Source organism: Porites lutea, chromosome 3 (genome assembly GCF_958299795.1).
Source record: "Porites lutea chromosome 3, jaPorLute2.1, whole genome shotgun sequence".
NCBI classification, from domain to species: domain Eukaryota; kingdom Metazoa; phylum Cnidaria; class Anthozoa; order Scleractinia; family Poritidae; genus Porites; species Porites lutea.
The window spans coordinates 49,990,537-50,003,849 of record NC_133203.1 but is presented as its reverse complement, the minus strand read 5'-3'; the positions used below and the strand labels follow the sequence as shown (position 1 = coordinate 50,003,849).

The 13,313-nt window shown below is 39.3% G+C and overlaps 1 protein-coding gene across 1 annotated transcript; it reads right to left on the bottom strand.

Annotated features, from left to right (window-relative positions):
- Positions 1-2,370: 2,370 nt before the first annotated feature.
- LOC140929875 (GDP-fucose protein O-fucosyltransferase 2-like) lies at positions 2,371-12,587 on the bottom strand. Its single transcript, XM_073379574.1, has 4 exons — positions 11,941-12,587; positions 6,403-6,469; positions 4,912-5,218; positions 2,371-2,838 (listed from the first exon to the last, which is right to left on the bottom strand). The coding sequence occupies exons 1-4, from the start codon at positions 12,585-12,587 to the stop codon at positions 2,561-2,563; spliced, it is 1,299 nt and encodes a 432-aa protein (XP_073235675.1). The 3' UTR covers positions 2,371-2,560.
- Between the last annotated feature and the right edge of the window lie 726 nt (positions 12,588-13,313).

Here is a 13,313-nt window from a genome sequence, read left to right as displayed (position 1 = left end):
CATGTGAAAATCAACAATAAGGGCCTACCCCTACATAGTCTTTTGACGAAAAAATATTTTTTTTTAGTGTTACATTTACAGGGAAGCTCTGGCGGATAAGTCAACGAAACTAAGATTTTGATTATTAACATGTTTCGCTTTTATAGCTACAGAAGATGCCGCGTGAGTTTCTTTTTCGGAATGGTATCTGTCTCCGCGGTATAACCTGGGTCTCAAAGTTCTTTGTCACGTAATCTCGTTTCGCTAAAGGCAATAAAGGATTCGGGTCTGTTGTCAAATAATGTGAGGTAGGTCAAAATGTTTTCCTTTTTTACAGCTATAACGACTTGGTTCATGAGAAATGAGAGCATTTGAAAGAATAGCTACCGACACTATTAGCCGTTTTGAACATATGTACGGCAAAAGTAAACAAATACGCACGTAAGGGAAGTGTTGTAGTCAAGAGGTTCATAGCACACTTTCGCACAATAAAATTGCTTTTCCTTTTCAAAATTTATCACTGTGAAATCTAAAATCGTTTTTGGTGTTTAAACTGGCGGAAAAGGGGCGAATTTGCGCCAGAGTTTCAAGCGCTGTCTAAGTTCTCGCTTGTATTCATCACGACAACTGCAAGTTCAGAGGTCGTAAATTACGCGAGTACTGTAAATGTTTTCAGTTGTAAAAACTCGCAGTTTCAATTGCCCATAATTTTATTTCACAAATTGATAGGGAAAACATTGCTCTTTCTCTGGAATACCATTTTGCTAATGAAAACCATGTACCAGGAAGGGATTTTCGCCGTTGAAAAATTGCCAAAATTGATGGTCGCGATGATTTAGAGGTTAATTTTGAAAAAATATTTAAAAATCAGATTGAAATCTTTTGAAATTGTAACAACGTTTAGGTAGAAAGGAAGGATCATAAAATTGTTTAATATAAGAAAAGTCATGGTATTAGTTTCCGTTTCCATTCACGAAGCGAGGGTATCAAGCACATTTTTCGCTGGTTTGAAGGCCTCTCGAAGGTAAAAATTAAAAAAATTATTATTTTGGAAAATATTAAGCCAGACGAAGTCTTGTATTTTCTAAAATAGTTTCCAAAGGGCTTTGTTGTGACGAAGTTTGGGAGATTTCGATTTTTCCATCTTGGACACCTATCCGTGGTATTTACAGAAAGTCGCTCTTAAATTGAGACCAGGGTAAACTGGGAAGCATTGAAACCAGTTCCCGATACCCGTGTGGAAATAAAATTCAAGATGGCGTCCTCGGTTATCATTGTTTTGAGAAATTTTCAGCACAGTGATCGTGATACCAAAGATGTACTCACCGCGCGACCTTTGGTTATTTAGTACACGCATGTCTTCTACTTTATCAAACACGCTTACACATCACGCTTAGACACTTTTACACCAGAAAAAACAAACAAACAAACAAAATATTCAGTTGTAATTTACATGACTTTATAAAATTAAAAGAACATAACCTAAACCACTAAAATTCAAAGAATCAGCCCATGCTGTTCCTCCGCAGACTTGAGCATAAATTCAAGGCACAACAACTTCACATTTTCACACGTACTCACATTTCAATCGATTCGTCACTTTCGTCACAACGAAAACAGATATGTTTTTGTAAACTGGTAACATTTTTTCAAACTCAGTAAAACGGAAAAGAAGAAAACTTTTATATTCTCACTCATACCTTTTCTTAAAAGGGCTCCATGTTTCATCCATTGTGAGGGAAAGGTGGCAAAGGGAGGAGGAGTACTCATGTCAATCATGATCCCAACTTGCAACGCTCACGCGTATATGAAATTCTCCAAGAAAAATTTTGCGCCGTACGCAAAAAATGCGACAGCAAAAAATATAATACCAATAAAAAGATATAATGTGGGGATGAAAAGTCTTGACCGAGCAATTATTGTTAGTGACACTGACAGAAACGTCTCCAATTTTTATTACTTAGGTTCGGGTTCGGGTTACGTTTCCGGTTCCGTTTCCGTTTCCGGCTCCGCTTTTGGTTCCGGATTCCGGCTTTTCCATACGCCCAGAGATTGGCCACAGTTTTTTTTTCTGTTTTTCCCTTTAGAGATTGCCGAAAAAGGAACAAGACCAATATCCAGCTTTCATGAATGAAAAAATGACCGAGCTTGGTCTTAAAAGAAATATTGTATGGCCAATAAATTAGACACAAAGAAGGTAATCCTCAGCACACAAACAAAGAAACAAACAAAAAATAACCATCAATTTCAGAAAATGAAATTTAGAACATTTATTGCCTTCATCTCCCTTCATACATGATAGTTTTCCTACCGCACACCTCATATTATAAAACTGGCAAATATTGTCTTTCCACTACATGAGTTCAATATCAAGATCAGTCACCTGATCTGTTGATTTTGCAAAATATATTTTAAATTAAGTACACATTGAGTGACATTGAATTCATAAAATCATATTTTTCTTAAAATACCTCCAGTTGAATTATTGAAACCTACCTAAACATAACTTAAACTTCCTACAGAAGCAAGTAATAAAAATTGATAACTGCATATTAGACATGCAATAAATACAAATGATAACTTAGTAAACTACTCTGCATTCGAATGGTTGTTCACATTTTCCAAGCTCCTTATCACCACAGAGACAATTAAAGGTTTGGTTACCATGGAAACCTAGTATGTCTCTTTCTTCAAGAACAGTAAAAGAAAATGTTGACCAACACGTCCCAACAAAATACTTTGCATGAGCACAAATCCACTGATCAATGATAGCTACCCCTCCATCACCATATTTTTGTAAAATCTTTTTTGGAGCATCATACTTGACCAAAGGAAGTTTGTTCTTCAGATAATCTATTTCTGAAATGGGAAAAGAAATTGTAAAACAATATAGTACTGTTATAAGTAGACTGATGGAACTGCATTAAATCTTGAACACTTATTGCCACTCAGAGTTACATGCCCCTTGTGAGGCAATAATCCGGCATACGTTCATTATACGTTCGGAATGATTCATCATTCACAACTGTTGGACATTGGTTAAAGAACAAACAAATGAAAAGAACATGTTGAGAAAAATCAGTCTGAAGAAAACTAATGTGCAGAGTTGACAGTAGTGTCAATATCGGCGTAACTACAAAAATGTAAAGAAACTTAGTTATTAAATGATGAATATATTAATTTCATATATTTCAAATGTGGGATGAAGAAATAAATGCAGAGAAGATCATCACAGTTAAATACGCAGCTTATGCATGCAGTTGCGAAAAGAAAGCCTGAATTTTTGTGATACCAGTGCAGCGCTCTCACCAATATTGAGATAGCAAGCCAACTGGGGGCTGGTCAATTGTAATATACCCGGGGAAGATGGAGATGAATATATTAATTTCATGTATTTGAACTGTGGGATAAAGAAATAAATGCAGAGAAGACTATCACAGTTTTTTAATATGCAGCTTAAGAGCATCTGGAAAAAGAAAGCCTGACCCCCCATAAAAAGACACAATAAAAATGACAATTAGATATCATTGACTCATCCCAGGCTTCACAAAATAGTGCTCCTTCGACAAAGAAAGATGTCGATGTCCATTAGAGATCGTGATGCCCTTTACTTTATTTGACAGTTATGTGTTTAGTTGCCAAATCTTTCAGCAGGGCGACTTTGTTATGATTGATAGAGGAAGCAAAATACCGCAGACAGGATCAAAGGTAACAATTTTCGTATAACCAGGTCACCCTCAGCCTCACTCCTATTCAAAGGCTTGGCAACTAAGTAGCCAACTGTTAAGTGGACATCACCATTAAAGCACTGAGTTGGACAAAGTACTACCTAGCTTAGTCTCTAATGGACATCGACATCTTTCTTTGTGGAAGGAGCACTATTTTGTGAAGGCCGGGACTAGTCATGGCGGAGGCAATTGGTTGCACCGAATGCACAAGGATATACACAACTTAGCTAGTTATCGGTCTTTTTCGAAGTATGCAGGTCCTCCTTTCATCGCCACAGCAATATTTGCGCAGTGTAACAGTCAAACATTCGCCACCGTGAAACAAAATACAAATGGTAAGTCAAATCTCTAATTGTCATTTTTATTGCGTCTTATTAGGGGGGGTCCGTAAAGGGGGGTCCATAGGGGGGGGTCTGTGGACCGGTCTGTAGGCAGGATCTATGGACCAGGTTCATAGGGGGGTCCATGGACTGGGGGTCAGTGCTTTCGGGTCGCCCCTGTCCTTGCACTGAAGTGTTAATTAGTATACAATCCTCAGCAGTTCTTTGTAAGACTATTTACCGGTAACTGAGATATATCATCAGTGGTATCAAATGTCAAGGTCTTTGACAGTGTTAAGCTTGTTACTGGTTCTCGAACCTATGATGGGTATTTCCCTAGGTTCTAGGAACAGTACCTTATCTATTCAAACAAGGCTGTCACTGACGGCTGGGGGTCAGGATTTCCCCAGCTTCTGTGAGCATAACCCAAAGGGATTTTCACTGGAAATAAAAGAAAAATATAACCAAAAGAAATTCCACTTCTGTTCAATTTTCGGCCTAGCCCACTAAATTCATATACCCAGTAACCTGAGAAAACAGCCGACATTTTGTGACACCACCACCGGTTTCCCTGGAAAATGACGTCTACAGAAAGACCACAAAAATTCCATACTGATGAAGATTTGGGCAGTGCTTCTGATTGGTCATGCTGCATGGGAAATTTGCATCAGCCAATCAGAAGCACTACCCTGATTTAGGTAGTATCACTATGGTAATTCAGCACTCATTTTGCAGACGTCAATTTGCCGCAAAAACCAGTGGTGGCGTTGCGAAATTACATGTCGGCGATTTTCTAAGGCTATGTACCAAGCAACTTGAAAACATAGCAACGGCCTTGAAAAGGTAAAAGTATTATTATTTTTAAACAATATTTTGCATCTCACCTTCTTTATCAGCATCAGTAGCAAGAAACACCTTGTCAAGCTTTTGTTTATCTAGAATCTCCTTGATCTGTTTGATAGCGTTATCTAATGATGGTACACCATCAGGATGTGCATAAAGAAAATCAGTTCTTCTCAGGTGAACAGCCAGGTATGGGCCACCCGAAGCACTACCCTCCTTTTTGTGGTTTTTTGTCCAGTCTTCATACATGACAGTGCCATCTTTGTTGTCCTCTGATTTCAGTATCTCTTTACGGAATGTGTCTCCTTCTGCTGTCAGGTGCTTGGCAAATACTTGGCTTCTTCTTGCCTACGTTTAAGACAAGTACTGATAAGAGTCATTCTCAACTCAGCTCCCTTTCAACATTAGACATTAGAGAGCTTAAACAACAACCATGGCAACAGCAACAAAAACAAACAAAAAAGCGATAAGTTGAACACTATTTTTTGACTACACGTTTTGATACTGCAAAACAACATGAAATTTCCATATTTGATATAAATTAATTTTATGGACGACATAACCAAATGCCAAGTAATTCTCTGTTATTAAACTTGGGTGTTGTCCCCAAGGGTCTAAGTCCGGGAAATTTCACCTACATATGAAATTTTAAGCAAGTTAGAATGTTATCTAAATCACATTTTTGAAAAAGTGAAAACTGATTTTAAAAGTGATGTTTTTCCTGCAATCGCTGTCATCATTGCTAAGGCTGCCTATTATCAGAGCTTAAGACAATATGGATCGAAATCAACCAAATTATTACAACCTGCAAACATGACCTTTTGAACCCACTGAAGAAAGCCTTCGTTTCCTAAGAGGTCTGTTAGAATGATTGACAGAGGTGAAAATTGTAAACATCAGTTACATTTTTGACTTTAGGTAATATGTTACTTCAATGTGTGGCAATGTTTGCCACGAAATTGCTAGCAGACGACAAAATAACATCTTCTGTCAAAAATATATTTCCTGGGCGTGGTATATAAAGTTTCAGATAAAAATATTTTAATGCTATTTTGGAACAATTTATTATCAATATTTAAATTTTGAGCTTCTAGTAACTTGTTTCTCTTATGAGCTTGTGATTGGCCCACAACCAACTTTCTTGGAATGTATTGTTACTCATGTGTAATACAATAACCAATTATTGGTTAACTTTTCCTAGGTAGCCCGTGTTACAGAACTGTAGTCCCTCTGTAAGTCTATCGGTTGCTCAGTTTTTGCTCTTGAAATCTACAGCATTTTGGTGTTCTAAACCCATTCACTCCTGGAAATTTTGTCCAAATTGCCCCTTGAAGCTCATAGTCAAGCTGTAATCTGTTCACTGCCTGGCTATAATGTGTCAAACTGCCCAAATCATTTGGTCTTAGCTTGATGATTGTTTGAAGACATATTACCTTCCAATATTCCACCTTACCATAATGGATGTGTAAAACCTTTTCAAATCTGTCAATCATTACTGATCTGAAATAATGAAAAAAAATGAGCCACAGTACCTCCCAGAAATCCTTCTGTCCATACACAATGTGCGTCACTTCATCAAATCTGTCTACAAACACTGATCTGGAAAGGTGAAAAAAATGAAGTTACTCTGGAAAGAAGAGCTCCAAGAGAATTACTTCACATGGTGGTCTCTTTTTCATAGTCGACTAAAACATGACGGACATGCTTTGCAAGGTATTTTTTCCAAGACCAAAGCCTGAGCCAAAGGATGAGATTGTACTGTGTCTACCCTAGTTGTTACATTATGAAGGACAAGAAATAAATAGAGTATTAAGTGAAATTTGCCATTCATAAAGAGCGATATCAGTTGCATCTACGCCAGTCAACAAAGTGAGTAGAAGCAACGGAACACAATTCAAACAAAATGGCGGATAGGTGACAACATGAACAACAGCCCCAGAGAAGAGTAAGGACAGAGTCTGTTTGCCAAGGTGCATGAAAAACACAGCAAATAAAGCTAAATAATGACTAATGACACAACTGTCTCTATTTCTGTCCCTTTTATCCATCTCTTGGGTGGTCGACTGAGTCTTGAGGGGGCATACTAATACTACAAATTCCCCAGGGTATTGTGGAGATCAGCGATTTTGGGCCATCAAAAGATCCTTGACACTGATCTAAGAGATGAGATGATAGTCAGTTAGTGGAATCTTGCAACTGAGAACTGATCACGCTGTATCCACATCCCACAAGCTTGTGCCGTGATGTTATTGGCTAGTCTTCATAGCCAATAACATCACGGCTTAACTGACAGACCACCAATAACATCACGACGTAATTGACCAATCAGAGCAATAACCAGAGTATAATACCATCAACTGACGTGTACAACTCACTTTGACTCTGAAGATGACTACCGCACAGGTTGTCAAAACGTCAGTCACTGTCAACAACCTGGACGATCAAGCTAAACCTACTTTTGAAATGACTCCTGAGTTCAAACCTTTCACAGTGGTATCAATATTGTACATAAGTGACTGCTGAGTCTTGCCGTACATTAAAACCTGTATTAAGCGGACACCCTTTGGGAATGCTGTAGTGTCCACTTAATACAGGGTATCTGCCTAATACTGGTTTCGATAGATAACGTCATATGAGGTGTCAAATGCCATTCAAATGAACACTGGAAACATTTAGAATACTCCCAGAGACTATGACGATATATGTTTGCATATTCTTTATTAAAGTGGACCAATTGATCATAGTACCATAAACATAGATTGCAACTCAAATTTGAAGAAATTAGATGAGTGAAACAAGTTCTATACAAACAAAAAGAAATAGAAAACAATACTGTACTGAGAAACTAATCAAATAAGTTCGTCAAGTCACGTTTTTTAATGTAAAAATCAAAACATTTGTGGGTGGCAATCTTTCGCATTTCTGGTGTCTAGCATGTAGGGTGAAGGAAATATTTAATTACAAGTGTCCGTTTAACAGAGGTTGGCAACAATAGAAATGACCATTTCAGGTACTTTTTAGGTGTCCACGTCTGCTTAATAGAGGTGTCCGCTTAATAAAGGTTTCATTTGAAGAAAATAAGGGAAATAAATTTGGGGACTTCGGCTACTGGCCGCTTAATAGAAGGTGTCTGCTTAATATGGTGTCCGCTTAATACAGGTTTCACTGCACGTTCCTACATCACCAGAGGCGGTGTCCACATAGTCATGACATAGTTCTAGCCCTAGGCCATAATGTGGTTGAATTTGTAGGAGCGTGGACAACCAAAGCATGACAGGAAAATTTATGTGTACAACAAGTGCCAGAAGAGCCATATGTAATGAAGGAACCATCACTAAGGGTAATCAGCGATTAGCAGGACAAACAATGATATCTTTGACTTCCATAAAGGGCTACTGGCTCGGAGCTCTTTATCCAGGTTTTCGACTACCAAACTTCAAACTGGAACTGTCAGCCTGATGGGTACACTGGGCACTATTACAAATCTCTTCTTTCAACTTGTGAACAGTGGACAACCAAATCATGTTAAAAGTGACCCCACTGTCAACGGTAATATGGACAGGGTGGTGACAATAAAATGTGTCTAGGGGACTGGTGTACCTGGATTCTCAAAGCGCTAGGGCTTGGTTGATTTCCACTAAACCGAGGCTGGTATCCCTATGGATCTTTTCAAATTGCGAATGCCTGTGATCTGCCTAGCTTTGACAATAAACTGACGGTCACTGTCCAGAAGATATCTGTACTCATTTAGGCAGAGGACTAGAAGCTCAATCTGTACTTGGAGTTACCAAAGGTCATTTCTTTTTTCACAGTAAAGTAATAATTCTGCACGAGGCTGGTGTTGGGTATTTTTAGATAGACGTAACCTTATTCCACTCAAGGCCAGGGACATGGCATGTGCTTAAAAAAAATATAGGGTCTGAGATAAACAACGTGAGTATGAGGACTGGACATTCACAAGGAGTGAGGTGATCCCTGCCTGTGAGGCCAAAAAATTGCTTTTTTGTGCTTTGAGAGAGAGAAGAGAATTCTTTTATCTCAAAGCCTTCCAAGAAATTCAAGTCAACTTGTCAGTGAAAAGTAACACAAATCAAAACTAGCAATTGAGAAGTAAGAGACCATAATAATATATTTTACAAGAAGGAATGGTAGAGCATTTTGTTATTTTTTTCCTTAAATCGGTTATTTCAGAGTTGTTATTTTTTCATTACCATACCATTTCAGAATTTTTGTGGAATGCGGGAAGGCAGTCCAGGATCAGGAAATAGGTTGAAATACAGGATTGACCTAAGAATGATCTCATACTGAGTGAGCAATATAAAATTTCCATATTTGTGCAATAATTACGTTGAGTGATTCTTGGTAATTACCAATACCGTCATATATATTTTCACGAAAGCCGGATTTCCCGCTGATGTTTACGTAGATGATTTCTACGGCGCTGAATGTCCGTCGCTGGCTGACAATACCTTTGCTACTCTGCAATCGATACCCGAGGCTTTGCCTCTTCGCCTGAAAAAGATTCACCGCCGGCCTTTGAGATGGTTTGCTTGGGTATCCTCGTCAATACCAAGGATTTTACATTACGTGTTCCAGAGTCGCGGCTTCGTGAATTATCCGATGAGTTACATTTGTGGTTGTCACGCGTGCGCTTTACCGTCAAAGAACTGCAGTCTTTACTCGGTGAACTTTCTTTCGTGACTGCTTGCGTCCACGCTAGTCGGATTTTTCTTTCTCGCCTTTTGAACGCTTTGCGTAGTTTCCCTTCCAACGCTAAATCTCAACTAGTCACGTTGGAAATGCGTCACGATATGGCTTGGTGGCAAACTTTTCTTCCCCTTTACAATGGTATTTCGGTTATCAAGCCTGCCGACTGGTCCTTCGCTGATTTTCGTTTCATATCACGGACGCTTGTCTGACTCGCGGCGGAGCCACGTGCCTCGAAAATACTTTATATTCCCTTTCCCGGATTTTTTCCTCCACGCCTTGTCTCACATCTCTGCTCTGGAACTCTTCACTGTTATTGTCGCGGTAAAGTTCTGGCCCACAGCATTGCAACATCAGCGATTTCTCGTCTCCTGCGACAATGAGGCGGCGGTTACCGTGATCAATTCGGGCTCCACCAAGGATCCTTTCATGTAGCGCTGTTTGCGCCAGTTGTGGTTCACTTCAGCGCTTCATGATGTTGACCTCCGCGTCCGGCATATTCCCGGTGAGCATAACACATTAGCCGATGCCTTGAGTCGTTGGGATAACACCTCCTCTCAAACTCAGTTTGCCCAAGCGACCACAGCTCTCGGGATCAGTTACGTTTTCGAAGAGATACCCGGAGACTTCTGTTATTTTGACGTTGATTGATTTTTTTTCGCTTTTGTTATAGTTTTTTGGGGGGTTTGTTTCCTCAATTCAATTATTCAGACATTTATGCTTTATTTTTCTGGGATCTTTACCACTGTATCTTCATTAGATGCCTTTGCTCAGCGTTTCGTTCATTTGGCTTTCGCCCCATCGACTCACAAGAATATTAAGTCTCACGTTAACGTTTACACTAGGTTTTGTCATTCCGTCCGTGCCTCTCCGTTCCCTGTTCAGATCGATTTGCTTATTCGTTACGTTGCTTATCTCACCCTTTCGGGTCGAACGTACGCGACTATCATCAATCATATCGGCAGTCTTAAACATGTAAATCAGCTGTTAGTTTTCGGAAAGGTCTGGGACACACATTATCGTCGTCAGTTAGTTTTAAGAGGTGTTAAGCGCTATCTCGGAGTATCCCCGAACCGCAAACATCCTATTACTCCAGAAATTTTGCTGCAGGTGTACTCGCATTTCACATTTCGCATTTCACTTTAGCTATACCTTTACATGCAGCCACGTGGGCTTGGTTTCTCGTCGCCTTCTTTACCTTTTTACGGAAATCCAATTTAGTCCCCGACGTAGCAGATCGCATCTCAACTAAAGTTCCTTTGCGGGCTGATTTAGAATTTTCCTCTCAGGGGGCATCGCTACATATTAAAGCGTCTAAGACTATTCAGTATCAACAGCGTTCTTTGTCAATTCCCTTGCCGTGCATCCAAGGTTCCCCGCTTTGTCCAGTCAGGGCTTTAAGCCGTCATTTACACCTTAATCCAGGGCCGTAGCATGCGCCGATTTTCTCGGTTTTTTCTCCCACGTCTCACAGTTTATTGCCAATCACGTATCGCCATTTTTCCCAGTTTCTTTCGCGGGTCATTCAAGCGATCGGCTTAGTTCCGGCCCATTACTCTTCCCATAGTTTTCGTCGCGGCGGCGCGAGTTTCGCCTTTCGGTGTAATGTTCCGGCGGAACTTATTCAGCGGCAAGGTGATTGGCAAAGTGAGGCCTATCAAGTTTATCTCGAAATGTCCTCCACTCAAAAGAGACAAGCAGTAAATTCCATGGCCGCCCAGCTTCTTCCTTTATCTCGTAGTTCTCACTAGCATGTCCTTTTTTTTATTGCTATATCTATATTCCTACATATACTATCTTTGTAGCTCTATAATTAATATCTCTTTTTTCTCACATTCACGTCTCTTTTCTTATACCACCCGACTTCGGTTTGGGCCTTTTTTTGTTTGGCGAGTGTATTGATTCATTCACGACCTTTCGCGTTAGTCAGTACATAGCGGTCGATTCTGACTCAATAAATTGTTGGGCCAAACCTCTTGTCGTGTGGTTATTGAGAGGCGTGATTCAACAATCTTATTTCTAGATTTATTTCTACCACAATAATTTTAGATCTTGTCTTTTTCATCCTGAGACCAGTCTGCCTTCTAGCCATACATGAATGGTATTATCCTGGATTTCGGCCTTAGCTACATGGGCTTTTTATTCCATTTAGAGACAATAGTCCATGAAAGTTGGTGGTACTTTATGGCAGCTATGAAAAAACACCAGCAATGGCACTATGGATCGCACGTGGAAGATGAATCAATTTCAAGTGCTATTGATGCTCATAATTAACATTACAAACTAATTCAATTCAAGGTTACCTAAAACAAGCGATGAGTTTTAATAGATGGTATTATAAAATAAAATAAAACAGAGCTTACCTGGATTTGGTTTTCTCCAGTAAAGACACTAAAATAGCTGAAGTGCCTTGCACAGATACACATTTAAATTTACGCGTGAATACATTGTCCATTCCCCAAAAATATCCTCGATAAAAACCGTCTTGATCTTTGTAGTAAACAGGTCTGTCTATACAATCACGATCATCGACTTTTTCTTCCCAATGCCCATCCTCCCAGCCTTCTGCGTATTCCTGTAAATAGAGAATTTCATCTATACCTGATTCGCCAGTTTCTTTCACAAAGTCTTCGAATTCAATGACAGGAACATATCTGTTTAAGCTCTCGAGATCGAAGAATGTTCGCCATGGAAGAGCATTCTGCTCGATCGGTGATCGCCAGTGATCTAATTTTCTCCAAGGTGGAACTACAAGCACCCAGTTTTGTTTTTCTCGAAGAAGTTTCATCATATTTGCCACTCTCACGTAGACGTCCCGCCGTAGATTAAAACCCTCTGCTGGATCAACATCGTGGATGAGGTACCTTTTGTCCAATTTCGTTTCATTTAGACCATGTTGGCTAGAAGTATCAAATGCTATACATTCATCATCTACATCTTTGCTAACAACAACTGAAGCAATAGTTATGGGTACAAGGAAGAAAGAAAGGACCTTCCACCCAACCGACATGTTGATATTATCGCGGGAAAATATTGACTGAACGACTTACATAACCTTTTTAAAATGTGATTGGATCGCCAAAAAATGGTCTTTCATTGTTCTCATCAAAGAAAACCAATGATTGGTGATCACGAATTAATGGCATTCTGAAAAGGATTGTCTCCAGAGACAATACAATCCCACCGAAAAAGAATTGTACCTTGCACAGACGTGTTTTTCTTTTCTTTTTTCTGACGAATTTTGTAAGCTGCGGGCGAGAATTTTCCTGATGTAGCTGTCAGTATCAAAAAAAAAAAACATCACGTATTTTATTGATAACATACTAACTATTAAAATCCTATTTACAATTAATTCACTTCAGAAAAAAACTATTTCGTCAAAGCACTATTTACAATTCCTTTCGTTAAAAAAAACCACTTAGTTTTGATTAGAAAAATACGTCTTTAACACACGTACGACATTTCAGACTAGCGCAGGACGGTCCGCAAAGAGAAAGTGGAAGGTGTGTAAATAGAGTAGCGGTTATATCTACGTTTTATCTGGATTCTGTTTCCTCTACACCACAGCCTTAGTCCTAAAATAGCCTGCGAGAAAGCTAAGCCCAAGGCTACGCAAACTATAACCTTTGTTCTGCAGGCTAAAAAATTAAAATATCACTGAAGCAGGATCATGGGCTCCTGTTTGGAAGGTGTACCCCAAATATTCTTCAAAATCCTGGGTCGAGCAAACCTAAAC